The sequence below is a fragment of the Urocitellus parryii genome, chromosome 4 (genome assembly GCF_045843805.1).
Source record: "Urocitellus parryii isolate mUroPar1 chromosome 4, mUroPar1.hap1, whole genome shotgun sequence".
Classification (NCBI taxonomy): Eukaryota; Metazoa; Chordata; class Mammalia; order Rodentia; family Sciuridae; genus Urocitellus; species Urocitellus parryii.
Window position 1 is genome coordinate 37,472,144 of NC_135534.1, and position 20,482 is coordinate 37,492,625.

The 20,482-nt window shown below is 34.7% G+C and overlaps 1 protein-coding gene across 1 annotated transcript in view; it reads left to right on the forward strand.

The window, feature by feature from the left end:
• Lgr4 (leucine rich repeat containing G protein-coupled receptor 4) overlaps positions 1 to 20,482 on the forward strand; it is a 93,127-nt gene that overhangs the window by 64,529 nt on the left and 8,116 nt on the right. The window contains exons 3-15 of the mRNA XM_026412270.2: positions 528 to 599; positions 1,815 to 1,886; positions 8,028 to 8,243; positions 9,213 to 9,284; positions 11,150 to 11,218; positions 12,106 to 12,177; positions 12,362 to 12,433; positions 12,762 to 12,830; positions 14,704 to 14,775; positions 16,787 to 16,852; positions 17,571 to 17,642; positions 19,519 to 19,590; positions 19,917 to 20,042. Of these exons, the coding sequence (XP_026268055.2) occupies positions 528 to 599; positions 1,815 to 1,886; positions 8,028 to 8,243; positions 9,213 to 9,284; positions 11,150 to 11,218; positions 12,106 to 12,177; positions 12,362 to 12,433; positions 12,762 to 12,830; positions 14,704 to 14,775; positions 16,787 to 16,852; positions 17,571 to 17,642; positions 19,519 to 19,590; positions 19,917 to 20,042 (1,122 nt within the window). The remainder of the gene's footprint in view (positions 1 to 527; positions 600 to 1,814; positions 1,887 to 8,027; positions 8,244 to 9,212; positions 9,285 to 11,149; positions 11,219 to 12,105; positions 12,178 to 12,361; positions 12,434 to 12,761; positions 12,831 to 14,703; positions 14,776 to 16,786; positions 16,853 to 17,570; positions 17,643 to 19,518; positions 19,591 to 19,916; positions 20,043 to 20,482) is intronic.

Consider the following 20,482-nt stretch of genomic DNA (forward strand, 5'->3'; position numbering starts at 1 on the left):
ACTTGAAAAATATACATGTAAGCCTTTATTTGGAAAGCCAAGCTTCCAACAATCTCACATTTTGCACAGAACCTGCTCCTTCGTTATGCTGAGATAACAGGCTGACTTTGCCTCCCGAAGGCATTCTTCCTTGACAGACTGGTTTGCTCTGATCTGTATAAACACTACTGCCTGCTGACTAGTAGTCTGTATTTATGAGGCCCTTGGAAAACACTGTGAGCTGCAGAGAGTGACCGTGAATAGCAAACTTAATTTGGCTTAATGTGTTTTGGCTTGCTTGACCTCACCAGAATAAAAATGTGCCTGCTTAAATTATTGCATTGGAAGTTTAAAAAAAGAATTCTAGAGACACTCATCTCATTGGAAGAATCTTGGGATCATTTTAGCAAAGGTTTAAGTCCATGTTTAATGTCAGATGACTTGAGAAATGTTTAACATAGAACTTTAATCGCAGATTAGGTTATTGTGGCTTCTGAATTTTAAGTCTGAATTACTATTTTTTTCTTTTGCTACTTTTTTTTTTCTAGACAATTGGCTGGCAACGACCTTTCTTTTATCCACCCAAAGGCCTTGTCTGGGTTGAAAGAACTCAAAGTTCTGTAAGTAATGCAATTTTAGAGTTTCACAGCTGGCTGTGTATTTTCTTTCTGCATAGTCAACATGCTTGGAGCTAGGTTAAGCACAGTTTCTTTTAGTTCAGGATTAAAAGATTTAAGGAGTGGCCAATGGTTAGTATGGGAGGCTAGAGATTGATTTAGGCAAGTTTGAGTCTAGATAACGAAAGTTAAAACTCCAAACAATAGGTATTCTGGTCTCTAGTGTATTACAGTTGAATATTTGACTTTTTGTGCTGCTAATGTATTGAATCAAAATTTATGGATAGGCTTCATTTCTACTTACTTTATAGCTACAAGATTTCTGAATTAGCCAACCTTAAAGGGAAAGGGATTTATAAGAACTTCAAATGTTAAAATCATTTTAGAGCCGAAGGAGTTGAGATACCCATGATTTATTGAGCCAGGAAGGGATTAGGAAATAAATTCCTTACAGTGGTCAGGAGCTTGGAGTATGGCAGATTGAGAAACAGGTGAACTGACTACCCCCACTTTTCCCATTTTCCCTACAACCTTGCTGGTCAAGGTCACCAGGCTCCTGGTCCTGTGAGCTAGATGAGTCCTTTCTCTCTTCTCTTCTGTGGTTATGATTCATGTCAGGCAGTCATTTTATTCATGTGACAGGAATGGTTTTAGGCAAAAATTAAAAAGGATTTTGTTTTCAGTATGGATAAATGCCTCTGATCTCCAGGCCCTGATTAAGGCTCTATTTCTGCCCGACTCCTATGGCACTGATAACATCTTTGGTAGTCCCTATATCAGGTTTTGCTCCTGTCCTGGCAAAATTGGCTTTTCCTAATGCTCATGTTTTTGGGCTCTGCTTTATTCCAGTTTGAAAGGCATTAGGGATACCATTGGGTTTGCTTATTACACCTCCCAATTAACTTGTTATACCTCCCAATTAACATTAACCATACTTAAGATGATGAACATTAACTAGGGTGCCTTTATTATCAGAAAGGAAAAAAAAAAAAACCCTGGAAATGTGGATTACCCTGCAGGACTACGTTAGGAGGTGGCATGGGATAGCAGCATTAAGTTTCATTTCTGGCTTTACAACAAATGCTTCTTGAAATTTTGCACTTCTCTTATACTGGGTGCTTTCTACCTCCACCCTGCTCCATGTGGTGCCGTTGGGAATATTTTTGAGAAAAAAATGGCTCCAATTTTTCTCATCACTAACTAAAGATTTTCTTCCAGAACTCTCCAGAATAACCAGTTGAAAACAGTACCTAGTGAAGCCATTCGAGGACTGAGTGCTTTGCAGTCTTTGTAAGTAATATTTTGGTTTTCTGCATTCCTGAATTATTAGGAAACCACTCTGGTTGTTAAATGTGTGAAGAACTGGAATCCCAAGGAAAGGGGAGATTTATCCTCTCCTCTGGGATAAAAATGGGTATGACCAGTTGCTGTTATGATGTTTTTATAACATCCTTGGTGAGGGAAAAAGGAGGTGGTGTGGTTTACCTCCTTTCTTCTCACAGAGGCTGAGAGAAAGCTGCTGGGTGTCCTTCCATGAACTGTGTGCATGGCTAGTGGTTGCATCTTTTTGGAACCAGAATTAAGTGTGCCTAGTGTTTTGTACCCTGATAGTCACAGTGACATTTCTGTTCCAGGTGGTAATGATCATCAGAACAAATTAATCATAGTTCCTTCCTGTGAACATACCAAATCCATGTTGGTGTCACTTAATTGCCTGAGCTGCCTCCTTTCCAGGTTTTTCTTTTTTGAAAAAAAAAAAAAAGTTCAGTGTTTATGTGGCATGTTCTAGGTTTTAAGTCTTGTTTCTCCTTGTACAGGTACAAATTTTAAAAGCGTTTTCAAATAGCACTTTGTTATTTTTTTCATTCTTTATACATAAAACATTTATTTTTTTATATAAATTGTAAGTGCTTCTCTTGCATGACCAGTAATGAGCAAATGACTATAGGGAGAACTTTAAATAACTTGTCCAGCATCACATAGCTTTTAGGGATGGAGTAGGGGTTCAAAACCAGATAAACCTGTTTCAGAATTCTAATTAATATGAACTTTTGAGATATTCTAGTAGCTAATGGGAGGTGAATATGAAAATAAAAATATGTACGAATAAAATATATGTTGTAAAAGTTAAACTTTAAATAGTATCTGTCATAAACAAGGAATATCCAAGGTATTGGCCATGTAATTTCTAGTTCAAATAGAAGTTTAAGATAGAGGATATTAAGTAGTTCACTTTACAAAAAAAGGCAAGAGGGTAAGTTCCAAATGGACTCTTAAAGTGAGTTTCTTTACAGAATAATTATTTTGCTGAGTCTATGCTCTCTTTTACCTCAGGCAGATATACAGAGAGGGAGCTATCTGATCTCCCACAGACCTGAATTTAAGCATTTTAAATAGTTTTTGTTTTCCTTTGCTTTTAAAAATTCATTGGGGGTTGGAGTACTGAGGTTTAAACTCAGGGTCACTCAACCACTGAACCACATCCCCAGCCATCCGCCCCCCACTCCACACACTTTTTTTTTTTTTTTTTTTTTTAATTTTATTTACAGAGGAACTTCGCCATTGCTGGGACTGGCTTTGAATGTGTAATCCTCCTGCCTCAACCTCCCAGGCTGCTGGGATTATGGCATGTACCACTGTGCCTGGCTCCTTAAATTCATTTATTTGAAACCTTTGCATGGGATTATAATTTCCCAATACTTAATGATCCAATTACCAATATTTGATCTAATTTGAAAGCAAAAATAGAACTAAAATCTCATTTTCCATTTTGGAACAGAAGAATTACCAAAACAAAACCAAAAAAATCCCACTGAAACTGAAAACATACAAATAGATTCTAATTAATGACCAGTAAGTGTATTAAAATGTATGTGACATTTATTAATAATATAGATGACTTAAAGTGTTATTTTTCCACAGAAAACATAGGTTTCCCCATTTAAAACAACATTTTAAAAAAGCATAATGTGCTCATCATTTATTGAGTGGCTTGCTTAGTTTAAATTATCTCCTTTCCAGCCAGTGGTACATGCCTGTAATCCCAGTGCCTTAGGAGGCTGAGGCAGGACAATCAAAGTTCAAGGCCAACTTTAGCAACTTAGCAAGGTCCTAGTACCCCAAAATAAAATAATCTCCAAAATTGCAATGGAGGTAAGGAGTGGACTCAAAACAAACTTTTTTGTTATTAAAGGCACTAGTCTGTTTTCATGTGTGGTAGAAACTGAAGGAGCTACTGCTATGTGTCAGTACTGTTTTATATAAGAAGGAAGTGTTGGTGGATTTGTTAGCATAGTGGACACAGTGGTCAAGTTAGATATAATTGAAATTCTGTTGTGGTGTAAAACCATCTTATCAGCACTTGAGTCAGTTTGAAAATCTGATCTTCAGACTTGAATTACATGAAAGATTTCCTTGTGGTTTTGAATAGTGCTTAAAAAGAACAAAGTTCATTAGGGGTTGAAATCGAACAGAAGTGGTTTGATACAAGCTATGTGCTTGTGATTTCTATAAAATCTGATAGTGAATTGTTGGTATTAATAAAAAGATAGCATAACAGCTATACTAAAGCCACATAGCTATAGAATTACCTGAACAGGATATTAAAATGACATATAAGAATTAGTTCCACCAGAAGTTTTTCTTTATATTAGATCACATTTATATTGAACATTAAAACATCTCAAAGATTAAATTTCTTAGATTTTCCTTAATAATTTTAAAGTGTTTTAAACTATATTTAAATTATTGTTAAGTTAGAAGTAGAGAGAAAAAGAAACCTTTGATTACACAGGATTTATTGATAACATAGACTTTCAACCTAAATATATGTATATAGGATTTTTTTTACTGTAATTTCATCTGAGACAAGATTTTTTATGATTTTTTTAAGTTGTTGATAGACCTTTGTTTATTTATACATGGTACTGAGAATTGAACCCAATGTCTCACATATGCCAGGCAAATGTGCTACCACTGAGCCACAGCCATAGCCTGAGACAAGATTTTTTTTTAAAAAAATGTTTGTTTGAAATGTAAAATAGGCTTTTGAGAACAGGGAATAGGAACACATTTTCCAGATAAAAATGAGTCAGGGTTAATACCATGTCATCCTTCTCATAATAAAATTGTACTTAAAAGTAATAGTTGTCTCTTACTGTATAGAGTGTGAGTAGTAGAATACACTAAAGAAGCTCCTGTAATATCTCCAGTTTATGAGATATAATGCTTTTTAGCACCTTCTAAAGGAATTGATTATAATATTATTTTGGTCTGTTAGGATGAATATTAATAGTGCAGGTCATTGGTACCAAGCCAGGATTCCAAGACAGTTTTTCTCTGAAGCATTGATCTCAGTGTAAACATGGGCTCTTAACATTTATGGGTGTGTCTCCAATGCTCACATGTGAATTGAAGTGCATGTATTAATCTTTTGAATTACCTCCACAAATCCTTTTTCTTATTTAAGTTTTTCCATCATTTTTTATTTTAACTTATGTACAAGTTTACAGTTTGGGAAAATTTTTGATACAGGGGAAACTGTGTCTTTTTTCTTATTGTTGTGTTATTGTTTTGTATAGAAAATAGTGTCATCTCAGCTGGATGTGGTGGTACACACCTGTAATCCCAACCACTCTGGAGGCTGAGGCAGGAGGATCTTGGGTTCAAAGCCAGCCTTGGCAATTTAGTGAGGCCCTAACCAATTTAGTGGGACCCTATCTCTAAATAAAATAGAAATAGGGCTGGGGATGTGGCTCGGGGGCAAGTGCCCCTGAGTTCAATCCCCAGTAACCTCTTCCCCCCACCAAAAATAGTGTCATCTCTATCTTTGCTCAAAATTCACTTCATTATCTTATTATAAGTTAAAGCTATCCCTTTTCTTTGATGGTATGGCACAGAATTCACAGGAAGCATAGTGTATATAATACTGGATTTATGTTAGAAAGGTATGGACAACTTTCTTTATTAGAGTGTTTTACCATATCTTAATGAAACACTTTTATAGAAAAGACTTAATTTCTTGGACTTTAATGTATGTATTTTGGGGTACTTTGCTTATTGTTATACTGATAGGACTATATATGTGTGTGTGTGTGTGTGTGTGTGTGTGTGTGTGTGTGTGTATACATATATGTATTATCATCAATATGATTAAAATAAGCAATTTAAACTTTTAAACTGCTATAACACTAAAAAATTGTAATTAAAAGACAGTCCAATCCCCTTGCCTGACCTATAAGGACCTGCATAATCTGGAACCTACTTGTGTCCCCAGCACTGTCCCACCAGGCTCTCTACTCCCTTGTTCCTGCCTCTAATCTCTCTGACCTGGGAGTTACTGGATCTCACCAAGCTGGTTTCTGCCTTTGCCTTTTACCTAATATTCTCCATGCCAGTTCCTGCTTCCACTTGTTTTTGTGTGTTTTTTAGGTCTCTTAAAGATGCTTTTCCTGACAAAGTACTTTTATTTTATTTTTTTAAGTTGTAGATGAACCAAGTGTCTCACATGTGCTAGGCAAGTACTCTGCCACTGAGCCACAACCCTAGTCTGACAAAGTACATTTTAAGTAGCTTCTCTCCCCATTAGCATCCACCCATCTTTATCTCTGTTCCCTGTTTATTTCATGGCACTTGGTAAACACTCCTTGTTGGTCTCATGGGGACAGGCCTCTGGCCTATGTGTTCACCATTTTATCCTGTGTGTCTAACAAGATGCTCAATTTAAATATGTTGAGTTGCAGATAATCAAATTAGCTACAAGTATAATTTAGTTACATTATATGGTTAATTTGTGTGATTATATGTTTAGTGTCTCTTCTTAAGAATGGAAGCTGCCAGGAGGTTGCAAATTATATCAGTGTGTTTGAACACATTCCTATCTATTCATTAAAGCGTATCTCCTAAACAACTCTGTAACCATTACTTTGCCAGTCTGTTATATAGAGGATACGGGTTCCTTTTCAGGGCTAAGTTCTAGAAAGCCCAAGGAATATATCAGTCTAAAAATCTTTGTTACTAGACAGATTCTTAAGGCAGCTACTCAGTTTCCTATGCCCCTCCCCCACCCCACTTCTAGTGCTCTTTAGTTCTCTTGACTCTATGTGAAGGAAAGTGTCTTTCAGATACTCACCAGGATCAGTGATTACTAATTCCTGCTACTTCCTATCTCTGGGAGAGAGAATGAATCTGGGGTTTAGGGCAGTAGTAGGGTGCAGGATCCCAGAATTGACCACAGGAAAAAGGGACAATTATGGCAGGAAGTGAAGTTGGAGTAGGATGACAATAGGAGACACAAAAAACCTCTCTAAAACTCGGAATTTACAATTTCAGTTGCCAGTCTCTATCTTTTTAGAAATATACTGTCAGTTTGAGTTTTTATCAGTTTTTTCTGTTCTCTAATTTTGACAGAAAAATCCAAAGCTGTGAAGCATGAATGTAAGTGATGAATATCAACAAGGGATTTGTGAGGAAAGTTGTGATCTGCCTGGCACAGACTGTCCCTCATCATATTAATATTAATATCAGGTTGTTTTTGTGTTGAAAAGTGATTATTCCACCAATTATAGCTGGTTGTGCCAACAACACCACTTAGGACCTACTTTCCAGAAATTTGCAGATGGGGACTTAATTTTAAGTATGAGTAATCCTATTAGTAAGGTGTTCCTTAATTCCAAAATTTTTGGAAAAACTGAAGTTTTAAAGTCATAGTAACATCAATTGGAGGAGCTGCTTAATTTTTTCCTGTGGACAATTTGACCTTTTTTAAAGTAACTGTTAATTTTGGCAAACTAATTTTTCAAAAGGATTTAGTGCTAAGAGAAGAAGAGAAGTTGCTTTGCTAAAATGTGACACATTTTTAACTTGTCTGGTGGTAATAAGTAAGGGTAATAGAGAATCTGTTGAGGTGGTTTATTGCTATTTAAAAAATTATAAATATTTTCTAATTTTTCCCCTTTGATCCCAAATCAGAGTAGCAACTAAACTTTATAATATTATTTACAATGTAACATTGAATGTAAAGTAACTTATTTGCTAGCTTAGTTTTTATTCTTGGTTTCCTGTATCTTGATATTGTATACTCTGAAATTCAAGTTCCAACTTGAGCATGTGAGAGTTTTCTTTCTTTCTTTTTCAAAGTATATCTTTCTCTTAAGAAGTGACTTCTTAGCCAAAGAGAATTGAAACATTTCCATTTGGATACATCACTCTCTCACCAAGAAAGGGAAAGAACTGACTTTTATACATGGTCTTGGAAAAGGTATCAGATTCTCTTGAGGTCTTCTAGTGACAGTGAAGAAGTAAGGGATTTTATGTCTTTGGTCATTTTGATTACTCCTTTTCATTTCGAAAGCTCTGAGAATTGTCTGTATCAGATCAACTCCATTTCACTAGAATTTGTTATTGAACATGGTGGTTGTTTGTTTCTATCAGGCGTTTAGATGCCAACCATATTACCTCAGTCCCCGAGGACAGTTTTGAAGGACTTGTTCAGTTACGGCATCTGTGGCTAGATGACAACAGCTTGACAGAGGTACCCATGCGTCCCCTCAGCAACCTGCCCACCCTGCAGGCGCTGACCTTGGCCCTCAACAGAATCTCCAGCATCCCTGACTTTGCCTTTACCAACCTGTCAAGCTTGGTGGTTCTGTAAGTATTCATCCTTTTTTTTTTTTTTTTGTAGTTGTAAATGGACATAATGCTTTTATTTTATTTGTTTATTTTCATGTGGTGCTAAGAATTGAACCCAGTGCCTCACACATGCTGGGCGAATGCTCTGCCATTGAGCTGTAGCCCCAGCCCTGTTCATTCCTTTTAATACCATATGTTTTGTTAATTTCAAAACAAGTTTCTTGTGAAAAGTTATTATGAAAGTATTCACGGATTCTGCTTCTGAATAGTCAGTGTTTGGACCAACTGCTGTTTTGTTAAACGGTGATGACTTTCTGAAATATAAAATAGGAGAATTCAGAGTATTAATATCTGGTAATGGCTATTGAATGTTCCTGATAGAAATGGTCCTTTGTAATCATGAGAGAAAAAATTAGGTCACTTAGCAAACACTCATACAGCTTTTGTTTGTGTCCCCAAAGTGAATTTATTTATTCTTCTTAAAAGAAGTGAAATCATTATGTGATCTTCACAGAAATAAGTTCCAAGGTTATTTCATATTTTCCCAGCTTTTCTATTCATAGAGTATGTGATTTTCTGTGTTTTTAATCTTTGAATACTCAGATATAATAAAGTGGCATTAAAAAAAAAAGTCTGTTTACAGACCTCACTGATACAAACTTATATGCTTCTTCCATATCATCAAAATTTGTTTCCTGCAAATTGAGCTAATCAAGACTGTTATTTCGATGTTGATATTAAATAATATTTAGTATGTGTATCATTTTTCCATTAGAGACATTTTCCTTTTCTATTGGTGTTCTGTGTTCAGTGAATACATGCAATGTAGATAAAAAGATACATAACCAATTATGTTTTCCATAGACAAGTGTTGAAATATTTAGCTATAAGATTCCTTTAAGTCATCCCAATTTAGACTTATGAAACAGTTATAATAGTTGCTACTGGGAGATGTGAAAGTCATTTTGATGCTTTTTTTTTCTATAGGCATCTTCATAACAATAAAATTAAAAGCTTGAGTCAACACTGTTTTGATGGACTAGATAACCTGGAGACCTTGTAAGTATATTTGCTTATTGGGGAGTCACACTGTGATATCAACAGTGCAATTATATGTTTCACTACAGAAAAAAGATGCTGTTCTTGGGTCAATCCATTATCAATTTGTTTTAATACATGACTAAATTCTTGCCATCAAATAACCTGGTTATGAATCTACATTTATGATTAAAAGTATAATTACATGTGTACTTCATGCCTCTACTCCCAAAATATGTATTAAAAGCAGCTCGATATGGAGAGATTTCTATCTTTCCAAAAATGTTGATTTTGTTAAATTTATGATGGTTTTGGAACTCTGAGGCTTCTAAAATGAATTCTAGATAGTTTTGTTGTTTTTTTCCCCAGAATCTCAGTTGCCTTGCTGGTTGTTTACAGTGGATTTGAATATTGTATCTGCATACTACATACTACAGTGTAACAAGTTAAGGTTTTGTATTTTGCATACCATAGTCTTGTTGTTTCCACTAGCTGTAGTGTTCAGGACTGTGCCTGTTTTAGCTGTGCATCATACCACTACTTATCTAACAGACGTTGTGCCGCTGTGTGTAATTGAGAGTAGAATGTTTATTTTTGTATATATGAGTACATTTATTTCCTATTCACAGATAACATAATATTTGTCATTGTGATGTAGTAAATTGATTCAGAAAATATCTCAATTGGATGGGCGAGTGAAGCCTGATTGAAATGTTTAGGTTTGTAGTGTTTTGTTTAACCAGAATTTCTGGTTAAGTGTCAGTGGCTGAGAAGACTTCAGATCTTACAGGATCCTATTAATCCACCTTATTCTCTAAACATTGAAAAGATAAGACATCAATGTATATTTTAAAGTTCAGCATTCTCAAGAAGATAGATCCAAATTCAAGCCTCCTTTGCTAAGTGTAATTTTTGGTGTGACAGAAAGGATAATGTGTAGACCATGTGTGCTATTCAAATTATTAAAATTAAATCTCTTCTTCCCAGTTAGTTTAATTTTTACTTGCTATTTTCCTTCTGTGAAGGAAAACAAAATAGTTCTCCAAGGAGCTGGGCTTTGAATTTTATTTTACTCTCATCCTGCAATCAACCATGTGAATCATGCCTTCCTGCTCTTTATGTTAAGAGAAATTGAAATGTAAACATGCTAAGAAGTAGACCTTTTATTATAGACTACTATGGTTTATCTTGCTACTAATTAATATAACATTTTAAATAATTTATAACCTGCGTAAGGACAATAATAATGTGAATCAATGTACCCTGGTCCTTCTGGTTATTCTTCTCTTAAGTCCTTGTGTTGACAATGGGGCTGAAATCAGCTCCCAAATACCAGAATTTCAGGAAGTCCCTCAACTCCAAATGGAAGCCTCGCTTTCATGCTCCTATCTTTCATCTACAAATGGACACTTTGTAAATTCTATTGTATAGTGAATTTTCTGAAAAGTATCATTTGTATGATTTGCTTTTTAATCCTCCAGTGTTACATGATTCTAAGAATTCTTCTTATAAACATCATAGAAGAAGCATTTGGTTTTTCTCTGGTTAACATTTTACAATAAGGTGTAAACATAGTTAAGGTTCTATAGGGTTTCGAATGACAATATGGTTGGTGGAGAAATATTATTAATCAGAGGTTGTGATCTTTTATACACACACACACATATTTTTAGCTGTTGATAGACCTTTATTTTATTTATTTATATGCAGTGCTGAGAATCAGACCCAGTGCCTAACACATGCCAGGCAAGAGCGGTACTGCTGAGCCACAACCCCAGCCCCAGAGGTTGTGATTTTTTTAATGTAGGTTTGTGCCAAACTTTCTTATAAATTGTGACCATTTTTCACTATTGCTACATATTTTCTACCTTTTTTTTTTTTTTTAGGGACTTGAATTATAATAACTTGGAGGAATTTCCCCAGGCTATTAAAGCACTTCCTAGCCTAAAAGAACTGTGAGTATTGCTTTGTTTATTTTATGTCTTAATATCTCTAGAACTTGCCATTTAATATTCTAACAATGAGATTTTAGAATGTCTTTGTCCTATTACATATATCCATAACACACATCCAAGCACATGCATACTCATACAGATCAGATTATGTTGGCTGGTTTAACTGTTTTGAGCAGACTGCTATATCAGTTTAGATTCTGTTGCTGAAACAAAACAGTAGGATCTCTGCCTTTTCGGAAGCTTGGAGTCTTAGTCTCATTAGGAAGGCAGACAATGGAAGACAGATAGATAGCTGTTTCTAGGTAGAAATTAGTGTTGAATGAGTAGGATAAATAAATCATTCTAGCAAAAGACCTCAGTGAGGCTTGGGGTCATTGGAAAAGGCATCACTAAAGCAAAGAAATTTGACCAGACTTGAAATAATGAAAATATTTAAACAAATGAAAGGCATAAAGGAGAATTTTGGATGTTGGGCTTGTCATGAGCAGAAATAGAAATAATGTATATAGATATCATAATAGAGATTGTGTGTCATGAGTTGACAGCTAATAGCCTAACATGCATTGCCTAAAGACATATTGCAGGCTACAATAAGAAAGATTTGGGGACTAGAATGTCTTATGATTCTCATAGCATGATGTTCTTTAATGATGCAACAATATATAAATGTATATGAGGTACCAGATAGATTCTAGGCAAGCAGTGGGTTTAAGAGGAATTAGGTAATAGATGAGGTGGAATTAATTCAGATTTCCCACTTTCTTGAAAATGTTTAAGTAGCTGTTATCAGAAGTATTTTATGTCATGCTGAGCAGCAGTAGATACTCAAGTTTTAACTTACTTCACAGGCGATACAGATTTCAAATGTTTTTCTCTTATCTTTTTAGGGGATTTCATAGTAACTCTATTTCTGTTATCCCTGATGGAGCATTTGGTGGTAATCCACTCTTAAGAACTATGTAAGTATTTTTGAAAGTTTCTTTTAGAATAAAATCATGCGAATCTGTGTCTGTACCTAGTCAAACATCTAGATGAAGAATGAAAATTCAGGCTTTTAGATACACATACATTGTGAACATAGATTTAGTATTAGAATGATGGTGAACATATGAAAACTTGACTTTTTCTGGGATTTTGTTACAGACACTTGTATGATAATCCTCTGTCTTTTGTGGGGAACTCAGCATTTCACAATCTATCTGATCTGCATTCCTTGTAAGTATTATGCAAGTTTAAAACATACCTGAATATTTGTACAGTTCTTTTAATGGAAAAAAATTTATTATTGTAGCTTCAAAAAAAAAATCTTTTATTTTTTTCCCCTCTTGGGCAGAAGTCCAAAGAATGACTCTGAAAATTTATAGTGCTTCTTATTGATGTGAACGCTTGACCAAATTATCGTACTTTCAAGTAACATAAAGAAATGAAAGTAGCTTGTTTTTAGATAGTACTTTAATTTTAAACTCTTTAAAAAGATATAATGAAAATATTATGATGAAAACTATTTTATTTTGAATTACTTTCTCCCCTCCCAATTTCTCAGAGTCATTCGTGGTGCAAGCAAGGTGCAGTGGTTCCCCAATCTGACTGGAACTGTCCATCTGGAGAGTCTGTAAGTTTGGTTCTTTGAAGAGGGGTTGTGCCAAGATAATACTGCAAGGTGGCTAGCAGAGTGCCATTGCTTTTTAGTGACCATGATGGGTTTGTGCTCATTCTCCAGATTCCCTTTGTGACTATCATGCACAGAGATGGATGTTTTGGGTTTGGGGTCAGTCAGCTCAGACAGAATTCAGCTCTAGGACATATAGCATGTCCTGTCAGATTCCTTTCATCTCAGCACCATTTCACCCCTGACCTGCAATATTAGCAACAGAAATGAAGAGAAAAGATCAGATATTAGAACATTACAGAAGAAGAAATAACAGGAACTGGTGATTGCAAATGGGAGCATATAAAGGAAGGAGAATAAGAATAAGAGGATAAGCCTACTATGTGGACAGAAGATCTGAAAGTCTCACTGAATATATAAGACCTTATATATAAGGTGCCAAAGTAGAAGCAGTGCTTTAGAAATTCAGAAATGGGATCAATTAGTGTACACCATCCAAGAAGGTTTCATGGGGGAGGTAAAGTGTTTGAAAATTGAATATGTCAGATTTCTCAGAGCTAGGTCTTTTATTTAGAAAGACAGAATTCAGTAAAACTGGGAGTACCAAGGATATTTTCAGGAATGGCATGCAGATGATCAAACATGGCTAAGAATTACATGTTTATAATGTGATGAAGTATGTTATAGAGAGATTTTGAAAATTGTTTTGGATCAGATTTTTAAATGACAGACCTTGAACACTAAACATTTGGTTATGGCAGAGTTTCCCTGTGAGTGTCTGTGAATGTAAGGTTACAAGGTCATCTAAATCTTGCTCTCAGCCCTTCAGATGAGTGGTGGGGTTGGGGTGGGGCAGCTGAAGTAGCTAGGCTCTCTAACTATGGGAGTCTTACCATGGTGTGCCATATGAACATTATGATTTTCACATGTGCCCAGACAAAAAATAAAAATAAAAGAAAGTTGGGTAGTCCTGAGATAAGGAGTTTTAACTTGACCCATAATGCAGTTTGCTGGTATTGAGAAGGTTTGAGCAGGTGGTTTGAGCAGGGCAAGGAGAAAAGACTAGAGATAGAACAGTTAACTTTTAATGGGAAAAAAAAAAAGAATTTATTATTGTAGCTTCAAAAAAAAATCTTTTATTTTTTCCCCTCTTGGGCAGAAGTCCAAAGAATGACTCTGAAAATTTATAGTGCTTCTTATTGATGTGAACACTTGACCAAATTATCGTACTTTCAAGTAACACAAAGAGATGCACATGTGCAACTGTGAGACTCCAGGTCTTCAGTCACTGGAGTTGCCCCAGGACATATAGTATGGTTTATCAGATTCCTTCATCCCTCTCAGCAACATTTCACCATTGATCTGCATAGTAACAGTAAAAATGGAGAGAAAAGGTTAGATTCTAGAACACTACCAAGAATCAACAGGAACTGTTGATTGCAAATGGTAGCATAGAAAGGGAGGAAAGTAAGAGACTACTTCAGAATGCTGAGCCAGGTTGACTCAGTAGAAACAACATTTGGGGTAGGATACTAAGTTGATTTTAAATGTGTTGGTTATGAGAAGGTGACAAAACTTAGAGGTGATTGAGGCCAGGGTGTGACTGTGAGTTCAAGTTTTTCTCTTGGTCTATCTGGGAAATCAAGCCCATCATCTGGACAATATTAACATCATGTGTCACAAGCTTTTTTTTCATTTTTTCTGAAAATGATGTCAGTATTGAGGGTTAATTCACCTTCCCACCTGCCTAATTTTAAGAGGTAATTAATTAGGCAGTGGAATGCAAAGTCTCTATCCATATGTGAATATGTAGGTATTTATTTTGCTTATTATCCTGACTTGGATTATTTCTTAGATGAACATTGTTTTTCCACAGGACCTTGACAGGTACAAAAATAAGCAGCATACCTGATAATTTGTGCCAAGAACAAAAGATGCTTAGAACTTTGTAAGTTATATCCCTCTCCCCACCTTTCTTTTATGTACTTTACAAATGTTTAGGTGTTTTTTTTTTTAAATGAACTCTTTTGTCAAGGTTTTGAGGTATATTTCTTGTTTGTTCCTTTTGTATAAATGAGCAGGCATTTTGGTAATCAGGGAGGTAATGTGCATTTGAATTTGCTTTTGGGATTATGTATATATCATATATCTTATGGCTTTATTTTGAACAAAGTAAAACCAAGCTAATTTCTCCCTTGATTTTTTTTTTTTTTCCCCTGCCATATCCTGATTCCTTGTCCTTATTCTAGTTTCCCTATGGGTGTCCTCTCCCCATAGCTTCCTGTTTTTCATCAGTAACCTAAGCAGAGCCTAAAGCTTTCTTAAATTTGAAATGAATTGAATATGCAACTTTCTAAAAACTTTTAAGCTGACCTTGAAAGTAAAAATAAATAAGTATTGTGAAAGTTTCACCAGGACACATGCTTAAGTTACTAAGTTGTTAATAAGTATTCAGTGGCAGGAGATAATAACAAGGCAAGTGACAGATTGGATTAAGCAAGTAGTTAAGTGCTGTAGTGGAGTCTCAGACTTGCCGTGAGCATGAGGGAGAGCTGCAGTGGGGTTGAGCATTAGTTATTCTGGCATTTCATTTAATATGATTTTTTAAAAATGTGAGTAAGCATACCATTCCTCTTATAGCTTTTAAATTAAAGAACAACATAGAAATTATTTATGGGCATAAATAACTTTAGAAAAATACAAAATTTTAAAAAAACTTGCAATTTTCCACTTAAAATTTTTATGTTTGTATGTTTTATATATTCTCCCTTCCTCTCTCCAAGCTTTTGGGATTTTATTTTTACCCATGTTCTTTTAAATTTTGACAATAATGTACCTTGATATAGATTTATTTCTCACTCATAGTCCTGGACATCTGGATGCTTTTTCAATCTAAAATCTCATGCCCTTCAGTTCTGGACACTTTTCCTGTTTTGTTTTTCTTTCCCACTTCATTTTCTCCTTCCCTTGCCTATCTATTAATTAGATGCTTTAACTTTTAAAATGAATTTTTTAATGTTAACTATTTTCCATTTCCTTTATTTAATTCTACTTTCTGGATGTTTCTGAGGAGGCTTTCTTTCTCTTATAATAAAACTAAGCTTCTTGAAGAAAAGATCTTTAGCCATTTCAAAGACATACATATATGTACATTGACTATATATGCATGTATTCTGTGTTGTTTGTAGAAAAACAAAATTATGATTTTTTTATTAGTTGATCAAGACAATACAATGATCTTGACATATCATACATTTGATTCAAATAGGGTATGAATTTTCATTCTTCCACGTGTACAGATTGCAGGATCACATTGGTTATACATCCATGTGTATACATACAGCAATCCTAGTGTCAGTTGTATTCTACTGGCCTCCCTATCCCCCCTCCCCTCCCCTATATGTTTTTATATAATATATTTTAACCTGTTTATATTGTCTATATTCTACAGTATATACTTGAACTTATAAATCTTAAGCCTATTGTAACTGAATTTTTCTAGAAACTTATGTCTTAGAGAACAACAGATGATTTTCTTTCTTCATTTTTTTTTTCTTTTTTCTTTTGGTACTGGGCATTTAACCCACATATACTCTACCACTGAGCTACATTCCCAGTTCTTTTTTATTTTTTTACTTTTATTTTGAGACTGAGTCTGACTAAGTGCTGAGTGTCTCCCTAAATTGTTAAGACTAGACTTGAACTTGGAATTCTTCTAAGCTACCAAGTTGCTGAGTTACAGGTGTACACCACCATGCCCAGCATAGTTTGCTTTTCTTCCTCAGTCATATTTTTTCTTTCTCCTTCCACATTTTTTATTGGTACATTATAGTTATATGTAATGATGAGATTTTGTTGTTAGTCATATCGTTTTTTAGACATCTTAATGCTGCTTTAAGGACTTTTGAGAGAGTATTCTGATAACATTACATTAATTTGTTAATTTCTATTGTTTTAAGGGACTTGTCTTACAATAACATAAGAGATCTCCCAAGTTTTAATGGTTGCCATGCCCTGGAAGAAATGTAAGTTGGCCTCTGATTTTTTACTGTGATGTATTCTTAGTTTGTTGAACATTTCCTATTTTAAATAAATGGTTTTAATTAGAAATTTATATAGTGAGGTGTTCCCATATATAAAATGTCAAATTGTACCAGTTGCTTGCATAGAGCCAGAATTTATCAAGTATTCTATTAAATGCTCTCTAGGAGAGTGGTCATACTTAAAAAAAAAACAAACACAGAAAAACTTATCCCAGCTATTGAGGGCAATTGTACATGAATACTGGTACTGTGTGTGTGTGTGTGTGTGTGTGTGTGTGTGTGTGTGTGTGTATAAGAGAGAGTGACAGCTCTGGAGGAAGTTGGGTTGAAAGATGAGGGAGAGGAAGGCATTTATTCTCCCCTTTCTAATCTTCTTCAACTTCCTGTGCAATTTGTTATGGTCTTGTCTGGATGTTTCTCACTGTGTCATCTTCCTTCTCTCATACTTGAGTAAGATTCCTAAGGAATTTAAATAGTGAATCAGTTTTCTCAGTATAATTTGGGACAGAATGTCAATTAGTCTAACCTTTTCATTTTACAAATGAGGAAAGAGAAGTTTTCTTAACTTGAAACAAGATTAATATATATTACATATGAATGGTTCTTTAAACTTAGAAAAAGATTAACTACGGTTATTATTTTTCAAAATAGAAATTATTTTTTTCTGTTTTAAAATTTTTTCTTTTTTTTGCCTCTTTAGTTCGTTGCAACGTAATCAAATCTACCAAATAAGGGAAGGTACTTTTCAAGGCCTGGTATCCCTAAGGATTCTGTAAGTTTTTCTATGATTATTAAAGACAAAATTTTTGTCAAGCTACAAGTTAATATATCATGATTTCCATGTTAATGGAATATCCCATTTTAATAGCTATATGTAAAGATATGATTTATATTACATAAATAGTATTTTTCAAACTCTACCACTTGGTACTTTATAAATATCTACTTTCAGTAGTCCTTACTCTAGCAAATTGATGATATTGTACATTAGTGAGTGAAAAAAGTACAGTGTATGTAACCTAAGCGATGTTGCTTATTTGTTTTCAAGTTATATTAGTGAGGTCTATCAATTCGTTAGGGTAAGGATAGGCAAATTACAGCCTGTGTGCCAAATCCAGCCTGCCTCCCATTAAAAAAATTTTTTTTTGTTTTTTTTATAGATGGACACAATACCTTTATTTTATTTCAAACCCAGTGCCTCACACGTGCCAGGCAAGAGCCGTATCACTATGCTACAACCCCAGACCCTGCCTCCCATTTTTATACATTAAGTTTCACTGGAACTCATACAGGCTTTGTGTTGAAGTGTTATCAAAAGCTGCTTTTGTCATGTTGTGGCAGAGTTGAGTAGTAAAAATATTTACTCTCTGGCCCTCCACAGGGCCAGACCCCAATGTTCACAGACCCCTTTTCCAGGACATCTTTCATGATAAATAAAGCTCATAAACAGCAGAAGTACTAATTTAAGAAAATTATTTGCTTTTGAGTACATATTTGTGCCTGGCACTCTTCTAAGCCTGGTAATATAGAAGTAACTAAGACAAAACTTGTCACTAACAGCCTTTATAGAACTTCAGTGCAGAAAACCATATACTATATTACTTTTTAAAATAGAAAAAAAAATTTGAAAAATTGAAAGTGAAGAAATTTTTATATATTGTCTGTTTTCCCAGTGGATCCCATTTAAGAGATAAGAGACTAGGGGTGCAGCTCCGTGGTAGAGCTCTTGCCTAGTATGCACAGGCCTTGTGTTGCATCCCAGCACTATAGGAAAGAAACAAACAATCGAAAAGGAAAAAAAAAAAGAAAGAAAGAAAAACATGAGTTCTGCTGAAAAACATTTAATTGGTGGTTGGGTTTTTTCTGGACTTTTCTTTGTTGTGGTCAGTTTTTCTGTGGGCCTGAGAACCAGCTGGCTCCTAACTGCCATCACTTCTAGAGCACTGATAAGATATAACAATGAAAAACTGGTTTTTTCACGATTTGCAATCAAGTTTTTCTGTTATCCCTGAAATGTGTTATGGAATAAATTTATCCAATCTTTAAATGTCCATTCAGGCCCAATTTAAGTGTGGTTACAGATTGTTTCTTCGCTTTGTTAATTCTGTAATATCAGAATTCTTCAGGGTGTGTTCTTAAAGGTAGAGCTATCTCTGCTATTGATAATGATTTTTATTTCCTGCTTAGGGAAAGAATGATATCTGAAGCCTCCTGGAATGCTTTTGTTTGCTAATTGATTATTTGTCTTCCCTCAGGGCCTTATCACTAACCTTTGAGAAGGCAAATAATAAGGAAGCAGTTTTTATTTTCAGCTTTGTCAAGAGTTGGGCTTTTCCTTCCCTGGTTAATACTGCCAAGGATATCATTTCATTTCTAATTTTGAACTGGTCAAAATGATAAAGTGGCGAAAATTCACAACTGATTGGAAATAGGTGCCAGCAAGAATTACAGGTGCAACAGTGTATTCTAAGAACTAGATTGTTGTAACGGAGAGGCAGTCAACATAAACGTGACAAATGGTTGAGAATCTTTGTTATCATATCAACAATATGGTGTTAGTACCTCAGATTCTAAAGTGTGGTCTAAGTCACTAACTGGCATTTGAGTGTTTATTTGAAAAGATTAATGTGTTACTTTTATAATTGCAGAGATCTGAGTAGAAACCAGATCCATGAAATTCACAACAGAGCTTTTGCGAAGCTTGGGCCAATAACTAACCTGTAAGTAGACAAATGATTATATTCAATAATATCATGAAAACAGTAAACAGTGTTATAGAAATTTGTTTTAACATGGTCAAATGTTTTTTTTTTGTTGTTGTTGTTGTTGTTGTTGTTTTTCTGTTTAATGGTTCCCTTTTCATAAATGCTAAGCTGCATTGATGCAGTAACTGTTTTTTGGATGAAAAGACACATTCTAGATCTATCATTTTAGCATCCATAAACTTCATTTTAGGAGTCTAAAATTTAGGATGTTAATATAGGTATGGATGTTTTTATTTGGTTGCATCTTAGGGAGTTAACTTGAACTCTTATTCACATTTTAGAGATGTAAGTTTCAATGAATTAACTTCATTCCCTACGGAAGGCCTGAATGGGCTAAATCAGCTGAAACTTGTGGGCAACTTCAAGCTGAAAGAAGCCTTAGCAGCAAAAGATTTTGTTAATCTCAGGTATGTTTTTGCTTATTTTTCTTTTTCACTGGAGTTATGGTAGGCTCCCAAATTATACATTGACCTGGTTTTATGCTGTGGTTCCTAGATTTTTCTGGTGTGCTATAATTTAAAAGAGTTTTCTAACTCTTGCAAAATTGGTGAAAAATAGAACATGAGCATTGTTTCATAGTTGTTGAGAACATGACATAAAGCTCTCATTGCTCTCAAATAGTTAGTACCAGGTAAATGTTCATCAGAACTTTTTTTTTTTTTTTTAATATAATGGACTTGTCATGAGCAACAAGATGCCAGAAGCCACTTAAGTGTGAACCTACAGAAAAATTGATACAATCCTTTAATACTTCAGAGACTTATGGGGGTCCTTTATTAAATGTAGTAGAAAAAGGACTTGGGAATGTTATTGTGAGATAAGAGAATAAACACTTTTACTACATTTA